Source organism: Hippoglossus stenolepis, chromosome 14 (assembly GCF_022539355.2).
Source record: "Hippoglossus stenolepis isolate QCI-W04-F060 chromosome 14, HSTE1.2, whole genome shotgun sequence".
Taxonomy (NCBI): Eukaryota; Metazoa; Chordata; class Actinopteri; order Pleuronectiformes; family Pleuronectidae; genus Hippoglossus; species Hippoglossus stenolepis.
The window spans coordinates 22,197,214-22,223,102 of NC_061496.1; the positions used below are offsets into that span (position 1 = coordinate 22,197,214).

The 25,889-nt window shown below is 42.7% G+C and overlaps 1 protein-coding gene across 2 annotated transcripts in view; it reads right to left on the bottom strand.

Moving 5' to 3' along the window:
* Positions 1-25,889, bottom strand: part of nhsa (Nance-Horan syndrome a (congenital cataracts and dental anomalies)) — a 64,821-nt gene that overhangs the window by 10,008 nt on the left and 28,924 nt on the right. Inside the window, exons 2-4 of one of the 2 annotated variants that reach the window (XM_035176498.2) lie at positions 3,549-3,701; positions 2,077-2,210; positions 1,391-1,453 (exon numbers count right to left, since the gene is read on the bottom strand). In XM_035176498.2, the coding sequence (XP_035032389.2) occupies positions 1,391-1,453; positions 2,077-2,210; positions 3,549-3,701 (350 nt within the window). The remainder of the gene's footprint in view (positions 1-1,390; positions 1,454-2,076; positions 2,211-3,548; positions 3,702-25,889) is intronic. The other variant, XM_035176499.2, reaches the window with a different exon arrangement.

Here is a 25,889-nt window from a genome sequence, read left to right on the forward strand (position 1 = left end):
AACAAAAAGAACAAGAATCAGGTTTCATGCAAATTGAAAAACAAACATTTAGAAATTGAAACACGTTCAAATCAGAAACTGCTGTTACACCTGACTGCATCCAAGCTTACAAACACATCAGACTATTAAGAGGTTTGGTAAAAACTGTACAACACATGTTTAACATTAATTCTGCTTTGTGTGAGAGCGATGTCTCATTTACTCAACAACAAAGGACAGAAATGTGAGTCATTTCCAGTCACGACATGCTGCTTTGGAAACTCTTAGCTCATGCTTCGTCAATCTTTGGCACCTATGTGTGTTTCCCCAAAATATTTGAGAGGAAATACTTCACAGCAGCATTCCTCTGAGCGTCAGTATCAATCACTGCACAGTCCTCCCCTCTGACGACTCCACAGCCTTTTTTTCCATGGGCCTCCTCAGGCTCCCCAGCTTAAATACAGGAGATGCCCTGCAACTTCTACCTTCATGCTAAATGAATTAAGTCTATTAAAGTCTTACCTTCAGATTCCTACAGAGAGGCACATGTGAAACTGGGAATGATTCTCAGGCTCAACTGGTTCCCACCTCCACAACCCGACAACCTCCCACCCCCATTTAAAGCCAGTTCTTGAGCCTTTGTGCTCTCTGTTCCCAGCAGACCAATGAGACCCTGACAAAAACCCCGGCCACAAAAGAAACCAGTTTCCTTGGAAACTTCTCCCAACTAATAGAAAAAAAGAGAAATCAAAGGGCAGACCATTTACAGCTGATTTGTTTCAAGGACAGAAAGGCGTTTTTTGGAGTGTTTGAGAGGGGGAAGGATGAGCGAGACGATGGAGTGAAAGAAAGAAAGAGACGATCTCGGACAGGCAGGAAGAGTGGACACATACAGCATGAGAAGGAGAGAAAAAAGGAGGGGCAGTGTTTGGCGCTGTCCACGGCGTCATTTCGGTCTCACAGCGGGCATCAAACATGATATATTTGGTGAGCACGGAGAAAGAAACAGGAGGCTGTCAGCTCTTTTCAGGGATGTGTGCACTGCAGAAACCGCAGCACAGAGGAATCATGGGTAATCACAGGCACAAGCTTCGAGAAGTCAACCCTATCATTAGAGAAACCCAGGCTGCCGGGCTGTGACTGTGGCCCTCGCACACATTCCGCACATACTGCAAACCGTCACACGGACCCCGACAACAACTGTCTGGGCATGTAAATGTCTGACGTGTAGCCATGGACAATTAGAGTTTCACAGCAAACTTGTACCCCCATTTTACAAACTGGGTAGATACTCAGCGGGCATGCATTTAAGAAGAGATTTGTTATGTAAATTAGACAGAGTAAAACAACAGGTAGAGGAGTTGTGAAATACAGCGTTAGAAGGAGCCACGAGGGAGGGAGGGACCAATACCTTTCTGCTCCAGGGAGAGAAGTGACAACATTCGGTAGGGGAGGAGGAGCGGGTGGATTCAAACTGAATTACAGGGCAAAAATAAAAAAAGGACAACAAAAACACATGACAGAAATCAACATGGAGGTTTATGACATGAACAAATACTTCAACAAAAAACAAAACAACAACAAAATCTGTGAGGAGGAGCACGTGGACTGTGACATTATTTTGATGATTTGGGTTTTAAAAAACTTCCTTTGCAACTAATGTTGCATGTTTGATGAAAAGTAAATAAAAACCCAGAGCTGTCATGTGAACCTTTAACAACCGTGCTCTGCACACACAACATGAAACACTTCTTTACCTGTGTTTGTGCTAACTGTGTAGCTGTATCTCGTGGCTGATTGTGGGGAAGAAATGTGAATTTTCCTTCAATACGATATACGTCTGTGCATATATAGTAAGAATGTCATTCATCCTCATCAAATAAAATCCCAGTTAAAAAAAGAAAAGGAACAGAGCATTTAAAAAACACTGAAGATACTCTCTCCACTTACATGTGAATACAGTTAAATGCTTGTTCAGCAAAAATAAAAACAGAATTATAGGTGAATAAATGTAAAATATTGAAATATAATTGAATTAAATAGCTCCCTGACTTCCTTTAAGTTGTTAAAAAGCACAAAATGTCTTGTGCATCTCACCGTGGGTAAATTCGTGCCACTTTTGTCTTGTCTCTTGATGATGTGAGGGGAAGGGATCCTGGGCATCGGGGGCACGGCTGAGATGGAGATGGTGACTCTCCGCTCCCTGTTGCCCGATCGTCTGCTCTGGTGATCTGCGACAATAGGATCATGTGAAACTCTGACAACATGACGTGTGTAACTTTTCCAATGCTCTTTGGTTGGAACTGGTTCCAAGATCTGTCTTCAAACTAAATGGTAAAAGATCTGTATTTATATAGCGTTTTTCTAGACTTGATGACCACTCAAAGTGCTTTACAGTGCAGTGTCTAATGTTTTTTGTTCCATCTGGGGCAAATTTGGGGTTTAGTATATTGCCCAAGGCCACTTTGGCACGTAGAATGGGAGAGACTAGGATTGTACCGCCAGCCCTCTGGTTAGTGTACGACCCGCTCTACCTCCCGAGCCATAGACACCCCTATAACTCTGTTGACAATAACACTGACCAAAAACTTGGGCTGTGGTTTTAATACAGACTTGAAAAATACAAGAAAAACTTGAAAATATCTATAAATTTACCTTCAGATTGGGAAAACATGGGAACCCAGGCCAGAAATGAAAGGGGTGGACACTACAGCCTGGTCAATAGAGATATTTAGGGGCGGATGCTGATACCGATATTAGAGAGTTCAATAATTTCTAATACCATTATAGACTGATTGATGTATATAAAAAAGAAAATTGGCAAAGATTCCTACAATGATATGTATTTGAGGCTTGATATTTTACATTTGAACCAAAAACTTTGAACAAAGATTTCAATCCGCAAACATAAACACTTATACCATATGTTTGTAAAAAGTGTATAATGGTACATTTACGAACACTCTTGTGGTCACAATACAATGCTAAGCAAGTAGAATAGGTCAGCTATGAATACTGCAATCGTCAAGCTTGTATTGTTCAAGATGAAGTAGGTAGAGAAGTAAGTGTATTATATGTGTAGTTAACAGTGTTATAATAGATTATTATTAAGTTACAAATAAAGTTAGTATTATTATAATTTATAATTTGTCCATGTGTGGGAATTGACAAACTCATAAAAAGCAAATCCACAAAAACCACACAAACTATTACCAAACTTATTACCACATATGATTGACTGCACAGGTGTTGTTATTATTATGTCCACCCCTGCAAAAGCACATTTGATATGTGTCATCTAAGACCACTCATCTTCCATCCAGGGTGCAAATACAAGCTATGTCCACTAGAGGACAGAGCAACACAAAAATGATAGTATACTCTATCTATGATAAGATGTGGGAGTTTATGGTGGGAAGCACATGTTGTTTTTTGATAATAGAAGATACAAAGTAAGAGAAAATGTCATTGACTGGAATTAAGAATTACAAATGTAGAGGTGCCCTTGATTGTGAATGATAGAGAGTAAACTTCAGAGCTCTTCTGTGTCGAGGTGTTGGGGGTCTCACCTCGGTGCAGGGCCCACAGGCTGAGGTTGGCTTGCCTGTGGAGCTCTTCTACACATACTGGCCGCGTGGAGTGGTGGAAAATGTTCCTCTGCTGGTGCCACGGAGCTTGGTAATGTGTCGTCAGCTTACTCTCCACATCCAGGTTCGACACCGCTGCCAGACAGAGACAGAGCAGGACAGACGGTAAATAACAGAAAAAAAAGAAAAACAGCAAACACATGTTGACTTCAAGCTCACTGCCAATATCATGGAATTAACCTGTTCCTGTTCTGGGGGGGAACAGTCGCACATTCAGCTCACGTTAGCACCTCAAGAACAATAACATATCGTTCCTAATAATAAAAGATTGGCACATGTCACTGGATCTACAGTAAATAATGTGCACCCTCTGGTTTACAATGGACAAGCAACATGCTTTCGTATCATGGGGCAGCCTGCTGAGCTCCATGGGCACTGGTGAGAAAAGCTTCCACTCTGGCATTTTTGTGGTCGTACACCGGTTAACATCATTAAGGTGAACTCTGCAGACTCCGAAAAATGGAACTAATGGGCTTTCCATGATGGCGACAGTGTGGTGCCGTGAGAGTGGCTGAACGTTCAAAACTGTTTTGGGTTGAAATAAGCTCATAAAGCTCTGCCACATATTAAGATCTGAGCCCTGCGAAAGAGAAAGCAATAGATCCAGTGTTAGCCTGTTTACTAATGCAATGCTAGAACCTGCTGCTAAACAAAAGGTATCAATGCAACCTGATACGGTGACTTTCATCCTCTAAACATTGACCAGTGCCTGTACTAATGTCACTGCTCCCCCCCACACCTCCTTAGGTTACGCAGAGGGAGAGACGCTCAGCTCTCAGGTTACACATGATTCACACAGAGGCTGGAAGAGGAGGAAAGGTTTGAGTTTAAAAGGAGCTGTTTTTATGCTGTAGCTTGTTTGTTTGGGTGTTGCTTGCAAAAACTCCAGAGAATGTCCGAATGAGCATGTGACACACACACCGATGTAACGCCCAGCAGGAAATTCTGCAGAGTATTCACCACGAGTGAGTGTGTGTGTGTGTGTGTGTGTGTGTGTGTGTGGGGGTATGATAACATTTCTAACACACGACAGACGCAGAAAACCCCCAAAAACAACAAGAAAACAAATATCTCAGGATGAAAAAGCAATGATGTCAAGAGAGCCTTTTGCGATAAGGGCCGATTCCACTGTCGATGTGATGTAAACAAAAACACGTGATATCCATCGCAGAAATAATACGTTACATCCCGTCTCTGCATGTTGAACCACCCCTCACCTGAAAACTACCGAGATTTCTGTGTAGTTGTGAACATGGCTGAGTGGAAAATCTCCTGCTGCATTTGTGAAAGGCAAAGCGGAAAAAGTCCAGACCCAATTGTGCGGACACATTCCGGAGCTCATGTCTGAAAACGGCATTAGTGTTTGTCCTCCCCTCGCCCTGAAAATATCACGCTTCCTTTGTCTCTCCCAAACTGAACTTTACTCTTGTATCCATGAACTAAAAGTCCAAGAGATGGATCAAAGTCACAAAATCTGATGTAATACAGCAACATCAGTCCAACAGTCAGACATTCAGATAATTAACTACATAAAAGATTCAGACTTAGGTGTGAAAGAGCGTTTTACACATGTGTAGGAGAGTCTCAGGAATATTCTTAGAAACTGTTGAGCCCACATTTTAGCCGACAAACACATCTGCCAGTCTTCTCATACCTGGCTGACTTTTGTAGGATTGTGAATGACCTGGCAGCTTTTCTGACGCACAGTCTATCTGAACTGCCCCCCAGATGTACTGTATGCTGAGAGGCAGATTTGGCTGAACTCGCTCCAAAGTTTGCTTTGTAGTCCGGCCAGGAGCTACCTTCATTCTCTTTCACTCAGAAAAGACACAGTTCATCTGTTGATCGCAGCTACCAAAAGGTGAGGAAGAGAAGCTCAGTCTGCTGCACGTGCTGCATGGTGATTTGTTTAGCAGCACACCTTCTGTGCGTTCTCTGACTGGTCCTTTTCCAGGGAACATGCATGCAATCCCCATGAGGCCATTTGTTCAATTTGACGTTTCCCATAAAACACCCCAGAGTGATCTGAAGGCTCTCTGCTGTGACCCCGCTGACCTGAAAACGTAGATTTTGGGGGTGAACTCATCAAGGAGCAGATCAACATTTGGGGAGTAGCCCTGCTTTTCTTGTCAGCGAGCTTAAGAGGTGCTGGTACATCATTCATTTGCCTTGCTTCAGGCAGTCAGCTTCATCATTAATACATATGAGTCTGGTATCAATGTTCTTATGCACCTTTCAAAATAAGCAAAATTCCCCCAATACGCTACAATTATGATCGTGGATCCTGGTGGCAGCTGATCGTGGATTATGATTCCAACTATGCTGTGTTTTTTGGGGTGTGTGTGTAATTTTAATTAATCTATTTTTGTATCTCCACCAAGGACGTTATGTGTTTGTTTGTCAACAGGATTATGCAAAAACTACTCAGTCGATATTAATTACATTTTGTGGAGGGGTAGGGCATCATCATTTTTTCACTTTCTTTAACATTGCGAGTCAACATTTTCAGTGATTTCTCCCCAAAAAATGTCAGCATGTTTAGGGGACTGATATTTATGAGATTGTGCAATTTGGTGCAGATCCGAATAAAAATATGGATCTAGTGAATTTAAATGTGGTTTCATAAGGGGACTGCTGGGCCTTGTTTCTCTAGTTCTCTTTGTCTCCCTATATCAGCTTGTATTCCTACCATGCAAAAACAACAATATTAAAAAAAACAACAACCAGGAGCTCAGTTGGGTTGAGATGTGGTGACTGTGGATGTCATAGTGTATCATTCACACCAGTAAGCCCTTATGTCCTGTATGGAAGCATCTACATCTGTTTATTTCATTTATTGGGGTGTTATCTTTAATTCATCATCAGTCGATATGTGTATCAGATATAGTTTGTGGCCATCAGCCCCCACAATATTTCATATCTGAGAGAGTACGACAAATTGATTATGATTTCATATCTGTTGTGTATTGTGGTGAAAACTTAGTGAGTGAGTGGTGATGTGATCCCCGGGACAGTGTTTGTCAGACTCGCCCCTCCCTGCCTCCCTGCTGAGATATGAACTGTTGGCCCTGCTGAGACACCCTCAAGGTCTCCAAACTAAAAACACATCTGACAACAACAACTGGGACACAGACTGTGCTCTCCTTTCTGTGCCCGGCTCCACTCCTCTTTTTCTTTGGCCGGTTCTTAGCTTCCCTCCGGCCAAAAAAACCACATCAGTACTTCCTTTCACCTTGCTCAGTGAAATCTCTGACTTTTAGTGGCATAAGTCTGTGATTGTGCAACAAAGCATTCATGCACAAAGGCCCTTTAAAGATGTTTTCATGGACACAGAAGTCCATATGGGGAAACCCTTTAATGGAAGAGCAGTGGTCAGCTGTTCGCTCCAAATGAGGCCAAAGAAAACACATCGGCCCTCAGTCATCTCATTGAACTCTCGGCAGCTTTCTCTTTCTTTCACAGCCGGGCCGTGTGATCTGCAATGTGGCTGCGCTGAGACAAATGAGCCACATGGCTTCAGGTGAGAAGAAAAACAAGAGATTTGGGAAAAACATTCTGGTCGTCTGGAACTTTTCTTTTGAGGGATGTGTCTATTCACCTTCTTCATCCCTTATTTTACCATGAATCATCCCGAGAACTCTACTGGCGAGGAATCTTATTATCTGCATCCCCCGACACAGCCTATCAATCTCTCCTCCTCCTCCCCCTCCTCCTCCTCTTCATCTGCAGCAGGATCATCCCCCAATAACCTCACCGCTCTCAGCCCTGCCAGCAGCCCTGCAGGCCAGGAGGAGGAGGTGGATGAAAGCTTGCATCTTCAGACTGTCTCTGCCTTGTAATTTACTCGATATTGGCCCAGACAGGAGCCAAGCCAAACCCCCTGACACCCACACTCACACTCTCACACACCTACAATTTGCTCGTGGTCTGGGAAAGCTTCGCCACAGACGTCAGTCATTAGGTCACACTTAGATATGAACATTTCATTCTGGACTTCATGCAACAGGGAGACAGGTAAGATGAAACCATGCTGAATCAACTGTGTGTGGGAACTTTAGCACAAAACGATTATTGTCAGGTACACAAATCAAAGCTTTGGCTCTGAAAGGGTTTTTATTAAAGCCAAAAAAGTTTCCTGCTAAAGTGTAGCAACAGATTTGTTTCAATGCATGCAGGCCTTCTCCACAGTTTGATTCTTTTCACACTCTACAACACAGGTTAAACCAACCAAGCAAAACTTTCAACCAAATGCCTTCGAAACCCGCGGAGGAGAAGCTGAACCCTTTCATCTCATCATCTCTTACATCTTGTGACAACGCTCAAACAAAGTGCGGGCATGTTCATCTAACCGCTGAAGTTGCGAATAAGTGCATGAAGAGCAGAGAGAGATGGGAGGCACATGCAGCTCAATTAAAGCCTCTGTAAATTATACAGTACCTCGGGATGTGGATATGAGACAGCATCCTAGAGCCATGACAGAATGGCGTCGTTTGAACTCTGAGGGATCAGCGAGACTTTAAATCAGTCAGCTTCTCTCCCTTCGGCCGCCTACACTGCCCCTACGTCCCCTCATGTCTTTACGTTAAAGTCCCTCAGCTGCACTGTCACACTGACCTACAGCTCCACTAGAACATCTGCTCACACTCCTCCCCCATGTCCCCTTCCCCACCCAGAGCTGGGTACAGATGGTGCAGCCAGGCCCTGACTTGGGCTCAACTAATCTGTTTATGGTCTGCTACAGGAGAGTCTGAGTGTTAATCCAAACCGCTGAAACAACACTGACCGCTTAACCTACAATGGAGGAGGATCATGGAGGGTAGAGGAATGCCAAAGGATGCGCACAGCGTTTGTTTTACTTTTAGTCAAATATGAATCAATTCAAGTACCAACGTGTCACTGTGATTCAGTCTCTTGAACCGCACATTAAACAAGACGAGGTAGTAAACAAAGCAGCCTCATTCAAATCATTCAAAGTTGAAGCTCCAAACATCTAAAGCACACACTGCAGAGCAACAACAAAATAAATGACACTCACCCGAATCAATTAGAGAAACAACATCAAAACAGATACTAATCAAATTTCAGAATTCACCTCGGTCCTGTTGGCAGTAATCTACAGCTCCAAAGTGAAATCTGTCAGTGAAGAAAGTCTGGCCATGAAAACAATGCGGCTGTTCCACCGCTGGAGAAAGTGCCTCTGAGGTCTGATTAGTGAAACACAATGAGTCGAGTCCCAGTGCCAGTAGGCACAGAATAATACCCGTCTCCCCCGTAATCCGCTCTGAGTCCACATCCTCCCAGCAGATCACTGCTGCTGTTGACCCGCTGCAGCAGGTGGGGCTCGAGACTCTTCATGTTCAATGAGGAGATGAGACTGAAGCCTGGTGCCCTGTTGAGGCGTCCTACTGACGCAAAGACAACTGGAAAGAATCTCATGAACATGTTTTACCAGAGAAACTACTGTGATTTTTGTTCATGTATTTCTAGAAGAGAGAAAGATAACATGGTCCCTGAGTGATACATGAAAGAGTTTTCTCTTCACCAGCTCCAGACATCAAGGAGACTGAAGGATGAGATTCAGGCTCGAGCTTTTTGACAGTTTAAAGGACCAGAGAGAACAAAAAAGTTCCTACAGGTCCTGCAGGGCATCATGGATGTGGAAGTTAATTTTCATGCAGGTTAAAGAGGCAGTCCACTGATTTTACACTGATTTTTATTCAACAACAGAAGTCTGACCCTGTTAGTCAAATCGGTTGTATAATGTCCTCTGTGTCTTTGGAGAGCTCAGCAAAGAAAAAGGTGTTGTCTGATGAAGAATGATGTTAAGATGCATTATGGGAAATATAGGATCCAGGGTTTGATCAATGCAAGAAGTTAAAATCCAAAATATCCTGACCTTTGCAGATGTGTTTTTCACAGTTAATTTACAGAGATGTAGTATTAAATTGGCCTTTACCCCTAATCGTTTTACAACGTCGGTCCGTCATGAAACCCTGTATTCACACTTTTTGTCACCACTGTTCGACATATACCAGCTCGTTTACCTCCTCTCCTCTTTCCTCTCTGCTTCACTGTCCGTGTATGATGTGTGTGAGTGAGCAGGGGCAGGGCCAGCCCAGCAGAAATACTTTTCTCTTCAAACGACAAGGGGATTTCTAGTTTTTCTCTTGGAGATTAGAAAAATTCAGTCTATGACATAATGCATAAATATACTTCACATGCAAAGGCCAATCATAACTACAGCCCCTTTTCTATTGGTCAAAAAACCCACTAACACCTGCTAACATCTGGCTTTTATCTGCAATTGGAATGGATAGAAACTGCATTCACTCCTGGGTCTAATGACTTATTGCCTCTGGGTGAACTCACTAATTTGGCAGACAGCGTACATGCGTTCTTGATGTCGAACATGACACACTGGGGGGGAAACAGAAAGGAAAACTCTACTGGCAATCGGAAAGGACTAAATCGTCTTGTTTTTGCAGGTTTACCCACGTCTAAAAAAACAGGACACTTCTCCTCTCTTCCTCTGTGTGTTTATCCCACCACACCTATTTAAATGGGCTCTCGCTCACCTCACCTGGAGCTTTGATGTGGGATTGCAGGTGGGCCCCGTGACCTCTTCTTGGAATGTGATGCTGGGAACCAGGGGGCCTACAGGGGGGCTGAAGGAGCCATTGTTGCAGCCTCATGCTGCTCTCGGCTGCCTGCAGGTACCACAGCCAACGGCTGCTACACTGTAATCAAACCTCCGCTTCACTTCCTGAGGAGCTTTACTATCACTCAACACCAGTCACTTACATATCTGACTGAGAAATGAGAAACTCATGACTCATGATTATATTTATAGTCTAATAAACTGCGACAATTTCATTCTGTTTAATTCACTCTTTAAATCACTATAGTTATTTTCTTAACATGACTATGACATCACCACTGGTGTTAAAGTAATGCAGGTGTGTGACATTGTTCTTGTTTAATTGCAGTGCTCTAAAGCCTGCTTGTATTTCCTGACTTGAGGTCAGGGCGTCAGCACACGCTGGCACTGATGCAAGCCCACACACGAAATCTCGTCTGGTGGTGAAATTAAATCATAGCTGTGCTCAATGAGACGTCCCTCTACGCTCAGATGTTGGATCAGCGTCTGCACCGACAAACTGTCTGTCTGCTCGTGTGCCAGGACGTACAGTGAGGGTGGAAATAAAGAAGGAGCGGGGAAATCCCACCAGATATCACAGAGTTTCAATTGTGAGAGATGCATCGCCTCACAGCAAGCACAACACTGCTGATGGCAAATAGTGAGACAGGAGGGCCGTGTGTTCCCCTAAAGACAGTCAGTGCAAGATCTGAACCTTAACGTGCTGATGCACCAACATACTATATAAACAGTTGGAATTAATAAAAAACTAAAAATCAAACCCATATGACTAGAAGCTCAAAGCATCCCTCCCGTGACACACTACCCGACAAAGCAGTAAGATTTCAAATGTTTGGTCATTTCCTAAACACACACAAATCGCACTGACAAAGAATGATTTTGGATCATATCTAAAACCAGGAGGCTGCACACGGGGACGTTTCCTGACACTGACATCCTGAGATCACCGAGTGTTCAGAGCCGCGGAGGAGAAGCGGTGCACTACTGATGCCTGTTTTCTCAGCTGCTTCATATTACCACTACAAAGTCCAACAGCGGGCTGCGGTGACTTGAAAAACTTTCCACTTTGAAAAACTTCCAGAGTGGTCCATGTCGAGGGAAAGGCTCGATGCCAGAAAGAGGATCTCTTACTCTGAGGGGAGAGCAGATTTTTTCGGGGGGAGAGGAGGTGGATGTGTTACGATGGCTGACATCCTCAGAAACATTTCCTTTGTAAAGATTTTACAGCATGCGGAATGTTCATGAGAGTATGTGGCATGTTTTATGGCACAGTAATGACCAGGCAATTTTGTTAAGAGCTCCATAACACACTGCTGTTCATATTGAACTGGGCCATGTATCTGAGCCAACAAGGAAGAAAAATTCAAGTGTTTAATATTTCAACAAGTAAAATAAAAATTACTGGCACATGAAATGCTCATATATTTTTTAAGTGACACTTGTGAATATTATTATATAAACATTAAACTACTGATTATGTGCAATTTGAAAGGAGTTACTCTAAAGCTGCTTTCAGTGATCTCTGCAGCAGACTAAATACGTCACTTCCTGCCTCTGTCTATTCAACCTCTTGCCTGAATAATGCAAAGGATTTGTTGCTGTTGTGAACACGTCTGTGCAGAGAACCTCCCGCTGTTTTGTTCATGTGTGAGAGGAAAACTGCGGGTATACTCCGTAGCCATTTCTCAGATTTTACCCGCAGGTTATGTCTGAAAACGATTTAAGGCGAATCCCCTGCTGCATTGGTCATGTGTGAAAAACAAACTCCGGACCTGATTGACATTCTCCTGAGTTTATGTCTGAAAATGGCTCAAATGTTCTCATTGACTGAGAGTTAGTTTTTTTTCACTAGCTCTGATAAATGCATCACATGCTGTCTCTGCCCTGCAACACATGTTAGACAGACAACGTTAGCAACTGGCTGGTGAACATATCAGAGCAGTTAGCATACTTTCCTCAGGGGTAAAACAGAGAACAAATATCAGACTTGCATTTGCCATGTGTTCAGACCCACAACTCCACCTTATTACTAATGCACTCTGCATCTACTGAGCTGTTTTCAGACATTAACTCCCGAAAATGCCTGGAAATTTGGGTCCAGACATTTTCTGGAGTTTTAATGTATGAAGAACACAGTAGGAGATTGTCAGTGTCAGACACGTTCACAAAAACAGGACATTTCCTACACATTCAGGCGAGGAGGCAGGACAATATGTATAAATTCTGTTGTGGAAAGCACATTATTTTTGTTGACAGCTCATCAAAGATGGTTGGCCCTCTCGGATCTCCTTGTCTTTCCAAGATGACATCTTTGTATGCGTCTTCTACATGCATGGCATCTTTTTTTCAGATATGTGGATTCGTCTAGTTTTGCGTATGTCACGTGTTGGAACCGATATTTTACAAGGAGGGCTAGCAGGTAAGATTCAAGAAAGCGTGTGGAGCAAATGACGCGGACATCATGTGCCAGCCCCTCTGGACATTTTCAGGAAAACATCAGTGCATGTCTGAAAGCAGCTCTGGTTGTGTAAATGGGGTCATTAGCTAACACATTTGCTCTACCAACTTTACAAGGTGAATCTACATCATATTCTACCGCTCATCTCACTGCCCTCAGGCGACCAATACATCATATATTGCTATTTTACAACAGTTGACTGCAAGAAAATGTCTGCAAGAAAATATATGCATTTTTAGTATGTGCACTAACCACAATTCTGAAATCCGACCCTACAATGTAAATCACTTTTACTCTAATGATACATTTCTTCATAGAGCTGATAGAAGTGTGATTAAAAGCAGATGAACAAATATAAAGCAGTCAGAATCAGTTGCCACACATTCAGGGAGAGTCGAGTTCTTGCTCTTATGCAATGCGATTAATCATAAGGCACTCTGAACATCTCAAAGAGGAAAAGTGGGAGTTTCCTCAATAATTAATGGTTAACTGTAATTACATCTTGATTTACAATCAGAGCGTGAACCAGGAAATCCTCTGGAATTGACGGTAAACACATCTGTACTTATCTCAAATCACAAAACTTCTCTTCTGAACAATCTCTCTACGTGTTTGGTTCCCCCGTCCAATCCACACAACCCGACCTGCTCTTTGACTTGCACTCACTGAGCAATGAAAAGGAAAGTCGCAGCATGACAACGACAGTGAATGAGAGCCACTCCCAGCTAACAGAGGCCCTATTTCATTTTTCTGGGTTTTATGTGCACACTCAGCGGGGTCGGCAGGGGTCGTGGCCCCACATTCAGCCACCTTTTACCTCTTGACCTCTAAACACCTCATTATTAGGTCTGCACACTGACCGGGAGGCCAACTCACATCAGCTCACTGGATACTCATTCACTCCACTTGACCTTTTAACTTTCAGGAAACGCTGGACAAAGATATTTGTAAATTAAACTATAAACCTAACCTATCCTCTCATTATTTAAGTTAATTCATAAAATCCACTGCTTATAATAAAAACTTGGACAGAAGACAGAAGCTGTTTTGTCTTATGAATAACAGAATAAATACATTGCGTTAAACTAGAAGGGCACTCAGCAGGGCCGGCCCTGGCAATGTTGGAGCCCTAGGCGACACACACACACATACACATGCACACAAACAAACACACACACACACACACACACACACACACACACACACACACACACACACACACACACACACACACACACACCAAGTGCAAATTCCAACCTTCGATCCAGAGGTTACATTCATTAGTTAATAAAACAAGTTAACAAAAAAATATTTTAACTACTGGATACTGGATGTAGGCTATAAAAAACAATACAAATATCTAATAAAAAATATAAAAAGAGTCGGAAATCTGCTGTACTGACAGCTGATAGCTATTCATGTCGACAAAAATAAACATTAATGATGTGCAATTCTCGTGCGAGCAGCCGCCTGGCTGTTCACACAGGAAGCGCATTTCTCCGCGCCGGTTCGGGGGGAAATGACCACCAGCTGAGTTTCACTTGGGGTATAAATATAATGCTAATAACTAATACCTACTTTAAGCTTAACCTGCTTAACCGGCATGACAGAGACGACGTCCTCCCATACCACCACTGTGCTGCTTCACGAATCTACTTCCTGTTTACAAATGTCGAACCTTTATTCCAATAAACCTTTTAGCGATGTTCCCAAGTTGCCTTGAAATATGTTTGAAAAGTTGCTGTTACACGAAATAAAACCGTGTGCTCTCTAATGTCTCATCTTTGATCAGTGTGTGGGTATTAGGAGGTTAAAGTGAAGCCTCAAGACTCTTTAACAGGGCATCAAATACTGGTAAAAAAGTAATATTTTTTAACAATAACTTTACTTTACTACATCTAAAAGGAACAGGTAGTTTGACTGAAGGCTCTAACATGGATCCCTGCAAAGCCTCTATCGACCTCCATCAACAAAACGGGGAATAATAATTATTCTATTGCACCAAATCAGTTCCTATGGGATTTTATTTCTTTTTAGATGAATAAAAAAATAGTCTACACATGAGAGAAAACAAACATATGTACGGGTTAACTATATGTGTACATGTATGATCCACAGATGAGACATCACTGTGAACAAGTGTCACGGTTATTTTTATAATTCTTTCTCATTGCCCATTAAAATATGGAATCTAAAAATGATCAACTTTGTAACATAGTCTATTCATTTATTGATTCTTGAATTAATTTGTAAATAAATGCATTAATGCATGTGTTTTTCTCAATTTTGTATTAATTAATGAATTGATGAAATGATTTATTACCAGTTCCTTGTCACTTGTGCTCTTCCATGGAAATGATTTATTACCATTTCCTTGTCACTTATGCTCCTCCATGGAACTCAGTGTGTCACTTTACAGGATCATTTCACTCCCCCACCCTTAGCTGTGTTCAGGTTCCGCATGGAACGAATCCAAGGTGTGTCTCAGACAAAATAGCTTTCAGTTCCTGGACTATTTTTAGAGCTGTTTTTATTGAAAACTAATATTCAGTTTTCCTGTAAGAAACTTGTGAGACTTGTTTCTCGTAAGAGGTGTCTGCTAATTAAAGCGATTATTCAGAAACACACCGAGCCACAGCAGGGGGAGCCACCCCCCCTCAGCTTCCCGGTGCTTCCCGGTGCTTCGCTGCCGGTGCGAACAGCCCGATTGATTAACATGCTTTTCGAGGCGCTTTGCGGTGCTTCTGCCTCCGTTGTGTCCCCGGGGTTAGAGGACGATGGTGTGACGTTACTGCATTGGTTAAAGTATGTATCACGTCATGATAAATCAGCCTCTTGTGGTGCCCTCTTGGCATTTTGCGCCCTAGGCAAATGCCTAGGGCGCCAAATTTTAGTTCAGTCCCCTGAACTAAAAAAACCACAAAAAAGCACAAATTTAATCTTCCAGCAAGTTTCATGGAAATATCTTTACTAGTTTTGCGTCAACCTGCCGACAAACCAACACACAAACAGGCTGTGGAGAAAACATTACCTCCTTGACAGAGTTAAAAAAAAAAAAATAGGAGTAACTGCCTATTTTCCTAACCACACTTCACATTTTGTGGTAGAGCACATATTCTATATCAGCACCAGTCACAGCGGTTGGATTTTGAATCCAGCTCAGGCCCTTTGCTGTATATCACCCCCACCCCTCTTCATCATTTCCTCTCTCTCTCTACTGTCACAACCTAATGAGGCAGAAATGCACAAGAAAGAAGCTTTAAAAAATCTTGTGGCCCTTAAATCAGCATGGAGCTCATTTTACAGCTGTGATTTGCTATAGATATGGGAGGCTGCAGCACACCCTCTCATATCACATCATTTAACGCTGTTTGAGGTCACAGCTGACTCCTATTGGGCTGTAATGGCTCTCCCACTGAGCTTGGCCTGGGTCTCTGCTTTCGCTAACGCTAGACCTTTGAAGTGCTCACACACACACTCACATGGTAACGCCCACCCTCTACAGAGGAGGAAGGGGGCGTGTCTGGGCTGGTCCCTCCCGAAAAAGCACTCTGGGTTTTCCGTACCCTGCAGGTACACCTGGCCTATTAGACTCACAAATGGAAATGTGTGTCCTTTGACCTCCTGCTTTTGTTCAGCCTGCGCTCCCGTCTCACAGGCACCTCCAGAGGGGCGGGAACTCTTGTTGGGAGTCTGAGAAAGAGAATGAGTCCCTGGCTTTACTGGAAGTTAGGGTAGTGTTGACCACAAGGTGGAGGCTGATGAAAAACCTTGAAGTCAGAACAAGGGAACGAGTAATGTGAGCAGCCTCTGCACGGTCAGCTCTGTCAACACAAGCCCGGGGGCTTATGGGAACATGGCTGCATTCAAAAAAGGTGAAACTAAAGTGTTTTTTCTGTGGCCCGACAGGATGAGCGGTGCAAGGGTGAATTTATCTTTCCACAGGTCTAAAGCCAAGAACAACAAGAAAAGAATAGCAATGGATATGAATCTTTCATCAGGCTGTTTCCCTGCCAAACCAACACAATTCATTGAGCTTTTTGTTCCTGAATATCCATCATACAATAAAGTGCGCATCACGCTGCCTCTGGGCTCTAGATGTTATGTAATTTCAAAGCTACACCAGGTGTATTACGTGTTTGTGAGTGTCAACACATTTCCAAACATCTCCATTTGTCCAGACTATTACATAACACCAGAGTTATCAAACTGAAACGGTGCCAGCAGCATTTCCAAACTATAAATATAAAAACATAAATCAAGCAATAATTATTGACTATTTGTGAACAAAAACTAAGCAAATGTGGAAATTTGCTCAGTGGTAGAAAGCAAAAAGTTGACATGATTAAATCTATGTCTCAAACTGAACAGTGAATATTACTGAACACTGGGACATGCTCTGGACGTTCTGTTTAATCATTACAAATAAAAAAAATACAAATGTGCCAATGTGATGGATCAATCATTCACCTGCTCTGGTGACTCAGACACATCCTGTCATTTTCCTCATCATATTACTCATGGTGGTTTTAACAATCACTTCCCTGTGTGTCTTTAGCCATTTTTAGCATGACCTATACCTATGTAAATAATGTTGCTGCACCCTTTTAAAACAAGAGTCAGAGATAAAGACCTCAATAAAAGGCCTCTCTGTTCAAATACATTTCCAGATGTCATGAAAGCAGTGCTCATGGACGGACCTGATGGATGCAGTAAGATTGACAGTAGGTCAGAGTCCTGGGACCAAAGACAACCACAGCCTGGGTCTTACACTCTGACAAAGGGACAATCCTCCCACTGCATGGTGTTTGCCACCATCGACCCTCTCCACATAAACCAGCTCTGAACAACAGAAGCACGTCCTGTGTTTTGTGCAGCTGCTCATTCATTAGCTTGTTATTCAGTGTGTGATAGACTGAGAGGTCAGAGGGTACGTGTCTGTACGCCACTCCAGCCTCGGGTCACAGAGAGAGCTGCAGAGGTTATGGAAACAGTGAAATGATTGATGCACTATAAATAAATAAATGCATGTGAATATACGTGTGTGTGTGTGTGTGTGTGTGTGTGTGTGTGTGTGTGTGTGTGTGTGTGTGTGTGTGTTTGTGTCTATGCAGATGTATGTGAATAATGTCACCATCAGAATAAACCTCACACATTTGTTCAATGTCTTTGTAACCTGGCTCAAAGGACAGTAGAATATGCAGACTGTTATATAAGTGTCTGTGCAGCTTAATCACAGAGGGATTTCTGCACACAGTTTCCTGTGTAAACACTGGGCTGTGTGAGCCTCAGAGTCTGGTTTCACCAGTTTACTGGCATCACTCCCCGCTCACATGGAGCACAATAAGCAGAATAGATGGACTGTGAAGGGGGGGAAACACAACGAGGGGAAAAAGGAAACCCAGAACACAGACATGAGGAGGGTGTGGTTTGGAAAGATACAACGAGGGCAGAATTTGCGCCGGGAGGCTGCAATGGAAACCTCGCTTTAACTGACTGACCGACTGAGACCAGCTTCACAGGCGAGTGACCTGTGGGAAAGTCATTTTGAGGGAGCAGCATTAGGCTAAGCTTTGCCATCCCTCAAACATCTCTGCCTGGTGGGACAAGCTTGGAAGGAGAATAAACTGGAGGCCTGGCTGTTTCAACACAAACCAGCAGCTGGCAGGAAGGATGGATATGCAGGGAGCGAACCCAGCAGCCGTTTGACTGCAAACAATGGAGAGGATCAGGCCATTCCAGTTCCTGGTGGCTTCCAGCACCTCACCCAGATAGACCCCAAACACACAAGCTGTCCATGAGGTGTTAAAGCTGTTTCATTTATGATGAAAATCCAGTTATAGTAGCTACCAAAGAAAGCTTGTTGAATTACTGTCTGGTTTGACATAAAGACCCAAGAGGAGTATTTATGTTACTGTGGGTGAAAGTGATGGTGATGCTGACTCATCTCTGCCAGGACTCAACAGGAGTGTACCACATGTACCTGTTCTGTTGTTAGCCTCTTTGTGTGACCACAGAGCCAAAATACAAATATTTAATCATACACTGTTTCGGAGGATTTTACTTAAGTGGTGACCTGCTGTGTAACTGCCAGCGTGTGTGTGTGAGAACGGGCCGGTTCACTGAATGAGCCTGTAACAGAGAGGTGTGTGTTTACTCCTCAACACAGCAGTGTAGACAGCATCAATAAGCCGGAGTGTATAAGCTGAGCAAAACACAGCTGGACTGCACCACGCTGACTCCTCATGCTAGCAAACAACAATAAAAGGACGCCATTGTATTATTTTAAACTGTGTCTCCATGGAAATGGGAATGCTCGCAGACATTTGCTGAAGTGAGGGTGTGTCCTTTCATAGCTCATCATGCCCTAGCTGTGGAAAGAAAACTCAAGTATAACCCTGCAGGGAACTATGAGTCCTGAGCACGTGTCTCTGAGCAGCAGTGACAAATGAACCGACCAGTTCCACAAACTTATGTCTATCTGGTGATCTGTCAGACGTATTTACTGAACCATTCAACTCATCGACTTCACGCTTGGCATGTATATTTTTAGGGGCTTGGGGAAAGTGCAGTGTCAAATTTGGTCTGATTTGGACATGCAATACATTCAATAATAATTCAAATAGAAAAGCAGTCAGGGAGTGCTTTCAGTGTGCCTTCAGTCTGTGTACAGCGTTGAACATGTCTTCCCCAACGTCTTAGGATAAACTACAGCATTGGTTGGTATCATATCAGACTGATAGACACAGGCAGACTGTCACGCAATAGGTGCTGATCTCCATCATGGAAACAACATTCCTAGAATCACTTCCTGCTTAGCTATTTGTTTACAAGGTAAAAAGCAAAACATTCATTTAATTGCCATAAATCTTTATACCGAGCAGAATTAAAGAGCTTTAATTTTGAAAAGTTCTGAACTTGGGTCTGAAGATTGTGTTGATCGCTTTACAGACCTCTGAAATAGCCGACATGCAATGTATGAATAAAAGCAGTTAAGTAAATCATCCAAACTTATTTATAAAACACACACGTGAACACTAATTAAGCTAATTCTGTTTCATTTAATGAAAAATATTGACTATAAAATCTTCTTTGCAGATAAACATCCCATTCCAAACAGGCAGGTTTAAAACCCGTAACGTTTACATTAAACTCAATTTACAGATTGATTATGAATGTAATCAAAAACTTGGCACTTACCTATTGATCATAAGCAGAAACCAGCAAGAAGTCGAGGGGACATGAAAAAGAATGAAAGAAAACACACTGTGAGCTAATTGCAGCAGGATATCTGAAAAACATCTTGTTATAATTTAAAACAGTGCTTTTTTTTATTGCTCAGATGAATCTCTAGAGAACAGTGGAACTGGAATGTAGCTGGCTGGTTTTTCTCTGCATGAGAAACCATTCTGCTTTACTGGCCCTAAGTGAAAAACTTCCAGCGTATGTTGTGAGACTGTCCCGAACAGGAACCAAACATCTTCACCTCACTCTAATCTCTACACGCGTGTTGTCTGGAGTGTTTCTCTTTGACACCATTTTACAGATGCCAGACGCAGGCATCTGACAGGGCACTCCACATGTGTCTGCAGCCTCACTCTGGATGTGGTTCCAGCCCACGAGAGTTTCGCTGAGAAAAGAAATGGTCCTGGGCAAAAGCTAGGGAAAGAAAGAAGGCCTGACTCTTGAATAGCCTGCTGCCCTTGGAGGGCTCTCTCATGTGAGTGCTTCATGAATGGTAGGCCTGAGGACAAGATGCCAATAAACATTGAAATCTTGGCGGTCTTTGGACATTGTGCTTCGAGGGACAGGCACTGTGTAGCTGAAAGGCTATAAAACAGTAGCTAAAGAGCAGCTATGCCTTCTACGTTTGGCATTTTGACAAGGTTTTCTGCTTGTTTCTTTAACCAGATTGTGTTCGCTCACACTGTTCCTGTCTTTTCTGAGGAGCGGTGTCTCTTTTCCCTCCTATGTCCTGACGCTAAGCTGATGTATCCACCATTGCTGCAGTTGCAGCGTTTTTGTAATGATGGTAATGATGGGTCTCTTTGTTATGTCGTGATATAAAATTAGTGGGTACAGCCAAAGGCATGGCATCCATGACACAGTCTGTTGGGTATGTGGTGACAGTTTTTTACGCAAGTCAGAGCCCACCACAATGTAGGCCACTCTTCTTTTATGACAAATTAAGATGTCTACGGCAGCAACAGAGAAGTGAGTATACAACCTGCATAGTATATAGTCTGTACAAAGAAGTGCACAGAAAATGTAGGGAGATGATATTTCTCAATCTCAGGTTGCTGATTAAAGTACGATGACCAGGAAAAGTGTGTGTATTCATTCAGTTTGATTAACCTTTCCATTCTCAAACAGCACATATGTGTTTTTGCACTGATAATGGTGGCAGATTCACCGCACAGAATTTATAGTTATTTTTTTAAACAGGTGGTCCTAAAAGTCAGGCAGAGCTAGCTGGCCAAATGGCCGTTACTAACGTGAGTTGTTTTTAACAGTACCATCTCTGGATGACTTTTTAATTGTTTTAGGATGATTTATTATAAAACAAGAAATGGGTCTCTCAGGATTAGGACCTACTTTAAGTAATATGGCTGGAGTTTCAGGGTGGCACATTGGTTCAGTGGTTAGCACTGTAGCCTGACAGCAACAAGGTTCCAGGTCTTTTTGTGTGGAGTTTGCGGGATGTACATGTGTCTGCATGGGTTTTCTCCAGTTACTACGATTTCATGAAAGACATAGATTGGGGTTTGGTTTGAGACTTGTCCATACTGAATTTGAGAGTGAATGGTTGTTTGTCTCTGTATGCTGGACCTATAAACTGGCGACCTATTAAGGGTGTACCCTGCTGATTTACCCCTCATGTGGTTACTACCATAGACTTTATAAAGAGATAAACAGCCCCCCACCTGGTGGCTGGCTGTAGTACAGCTCATAAATTCTGTCTCTTCCATGTTTGTGGATGGGACAAGGGCCAAAATAAAAAGTCAAAGAACTTGTTAAACAAATCTTTTTCAAAGATGTTTTTTTGTCATTTTAGGTAGTTCTTACAACACTGATGTCTGATAATTGGTTATTTGATGCTATAAAAACGAGAGATGTCATGATTGACAGCTGAGACTGGTTCCCGATTACTTGAGCTAATGTATCGACGTGAACTCGCTACCGCGGCTACATCCCTCAATCACTATTGCAACGATTCTGGCCAATTCAGCATGCAGACAAATCCAGATCTTGACAGACCTATTGTGTCTTGTTACAGCTCCTTAACTAAATCTAAACAAATGCTGTTTGAGGCCAACAACTTTAAACAGCTTTCAGAGAGAACTAGACAGAATATAAAAAAATACTGGACAAACAAGGAAAAAATACACCAGTGTTTCACCTCAGTCAGTTTTCTAAAGGCCATGTAAAAATAAACATAAAAGACTGATGTGAATGAAAATAACTACATATCACTGTAAAAGTCAGGTTGAGTGACGTGAGAAAACAGACAGCTTACCAAAGCCAACAGAGAGAAAGAGGCAAACATAATTTAAAAGCCCTTTATAAAACATACAAGTAGCTCACCTGACAACGTCTCTGGAGGAAATTAAACACACTGAACATGAATGCATGCATCAATCACACTGGCCCTGAGGCCAAGTGGCAAATTACTCTGAAGTTGTAATATACCACACTGCTAATCGCTTCACACAGATCTGTGACTGTGAGTATAACCACAGTCCACTATGTTTGAATTAATCAAAGAAAGCTGATACAGCTATACATTTATCTCACAAAGAGTAAACAGCCATGCCTTTATTTATGAATGAGTCTTTTCTGATTGTAAGTTGTGGGCTGAAGGGTGTTTCCCTTTTCTACACAGTCTTAGGTGTCTTCTCTTCTTTTAGCTTGGGTGGTTACATACACAAGACCACCAGCACACAGCAGAGGTGGCAAACGGGAAAGTTATCTTCATCCACTCAAGCTGTTTCCAATGGTGTCCACATTCCACCACATGGCTTTTCTAAACAGCTCGCAGTCAGAGGCAAAACCACAGAACAAGTCAGACGGAGGCTAAACCCGCCCTTACAAATCCCAAGATCAAACTGAGAGCAAATTTCAACTTCAGTTTCAAAAGTGCTACTACACATCTACTACATATCCACTTACAACTCTGCAAAGTCAGCATGAACGCTGAGCTATACAATTACGCTCTGCAGCAAAAACACAGAAATCCAAACTAAAACCAAGCTGTGAAGCCGAGTGTGTGTGTACTAACATAATAAGTGACCCAGAGCTGTTGTAACAGATTCTGCATGTCCTCTCTCAGGGCTCATAGTGGAAATACTTCAGTACATTTCCTGCAATTTTACACAGGGTCTCTTAACTTGCCCAAAAAACACAACCAAAAGCAAAAGAAACCTGGCTCATTTTTCAGGAAGACTATGAACAGAATCATAACAAGCAAGTTGGGCTCTTTCCCCTAAAGCACCTGTGGGAGCTGCAGCCAAGTAATAAAAACACACAAGCCCTTAAATCTGCCCCGCATCACTCCCAAGGTCCCATTCCCCAAGAGCAAATCAGGGCTGAAAAATACAACATCTGTCTGCTGTATGCCGTTGCCATCGGTGCCCCGGACCCGAGAGAGGTTTTTTGTTAAACTATGGAGTTTAACTTTCCTACTCGTCCACTGAAAGAAGAGGAGGAGCCCAGCTGAACAAACAGCTGTTGCAGCATATAGTGGTTTACGGAGGGTGTGTCTCTGTCTGTCTGTGTGTGTGCATTCCAGCACTGCTGACAACACAAAATATGGCCCAAAATATACAGATGCACTCACTTTACACATTGAGAATAAAATACACACACTCAGATTGTTATGCCAAATATAATACTCAATAATACACTTCATTGCTCAATGAGAACATTCAATATGTTCAGGGCCACTGAGGTGATCTGCTCAGTATCCTGAGCTCAGGAGAATGCCCACACAATTGGGTCTAGACAGTTTGCCTTCCCTTTCACACATGAACATTGTAGCAGGAGATTATCCGTTCAGACGCATTCACAACAACACAGAAATCTCCGGAGCGTTCAGGTGAGGGGTGACACAGCATGAGGGGGCAGGATGTAAGATATTAATTCAATTCCCCTGTGGAGATCACCGTTTTTTCTTTACAGCACATCAACACTGCTGTTGGCCCTTATCACCAAAAGCCCTCTTAACATCTTGGTCTGTGAATCTTGCAGAGGAGCTCTTGCTGTGTTATTATATCAGCTCATACTCCGGAGTTTAACTCTGAGAAAGTCAGAAGAAAGTCCAGAGCCTTTCTCTTGGACATTTGCATTCGCCCATACACCTCCTCTGGAGAATGTCTCTGGAGATGCAGATCTCAGTGCATATCTGAGTGCAGCTATTGTGACTTCCCCTATCTGTGCCCACTGATTCCTACTGACGAAATAAAACTTAACAAAAAGCACCACAATGTAAACCTTAATTTAAAAAAAAGTGAATAATAGCCTATAAACACCTGAGCTATGTAGTCTCCAGCAAACGTTTTTTAAACAGGGTCAAATACTGCTGTTGTTGGGGACTATTTTCAGTGGTGGATTAAATCACATTTGGTGGCCTAATGCGATAAATATTTGTCATGTGTGTAGGAGGGTGTGGAGTCATAAACGAGCCATAAATGCTGCACAGCAGACTATTATTAAATCGACAAACATATCAGGTAGGAAAGTTGGTGTAACCGAGCTCCCAACACGACTACAATTACAGTACATGTTTCAACTGTTGGCATTTCCACAAGCTGCTGAGGCTGCAGCTTCTGCTTCCATTATGGCATCCGGTGTCTGAGAGTGACACTGTCAGTCTGGACTGTCACACCAAGAAACTGAATGCCTCCCACAAACAACTGGGTATCCTTCTAACATGGCCGCTGGCGTCCGGGTCACCCGCCTAAATATCAGAAGTCACCTGGAAGCCTGACATTCAGGTCTGCCCCAAACAGTGAATCCAATCTGAGCAGCTGCATTGTGCTGTGTGAGAGAGAGAGCACATATAGAGTTTCCTGAGGGGAATATTCCCATAGGGCTAGTGTTTCATCTGGAGATTGTCATTCCTGTGTTTTGTTTATTACAAGCTCCAATATGCTCCATCTAATCTAAAGCACTATGAATAGTCGCGTCTGCTTTCCTCATTGAGAGGGATGTTTCATTCAGCATGTGCCGATAACACATATACACTCAGTGACAGGCAGCATCAATTTTTCTAAATCCATCCGCTGCAGTGAAAAGTTCTTTCTGATCCACTTATGGACTCTGTCCATCCTCTGTATGCTCCATTACGCTCACCAAGATTGAAGTTTAAGTGCTGTTCAAGTACTGCCATTAGTTGATGTAAAGGAGCATAGACTGACGGAACAACATTGGTATTTATTTGAAGTAGTATTTTTGCTCTCCACCACAAATCCAAGTCTGATACTGAGTCTCCTTTTAGCTCTGTTTTAGTTTCCAACAACGTTTGAGGGAAATATCAGATTCTTTATCTGCTAAATACTATGTTCGCCAGCTAGTCTTGTCTTCCATTTTTCTCTTGGCGAGTAGTGTACAGTGGGTTTTTTCACAGCTTTCTTGTTCAGCTACGTGTGGACGTTCGACTGATGAGAGCGATGACAGTGAACCAAAACAGTGAAGTTGCAGTAGTACAGCAATGACCTGAATATTTCTAAAAAACTTCGAGACCAGGAACAGTTGTGTAACCATCACATTTGAGCTCTGTCAGACTGGTTGTTATAATGAAAATAATAATAATAATCTTCAATCCTACCTTGGTGTCATCTGGTGTTTCAGCCTTTTAATCGCAATAACGTTAAAAGCTGAACCTGAGGGTTAGGGGTTAGGGTTAGGGTTCTTGCCCAAGGACACTTCAATACAGTCTGGAGTCGGGGATCAACCCATCAACCTTCTGGTTGTTAGACCACCAGCTCTACCTCCTGAGCTACAGCCTCAGCGTTATTTATAATACGAGTGTTTAAGAAAACTAGCAAGTTTGATAATGAATAATTCAACACAGAGAACTAGATGAGAACACATGATATGAGAACAAATGAACCACAACACACATGAACATTGAAGTAAAAGGGAAAGG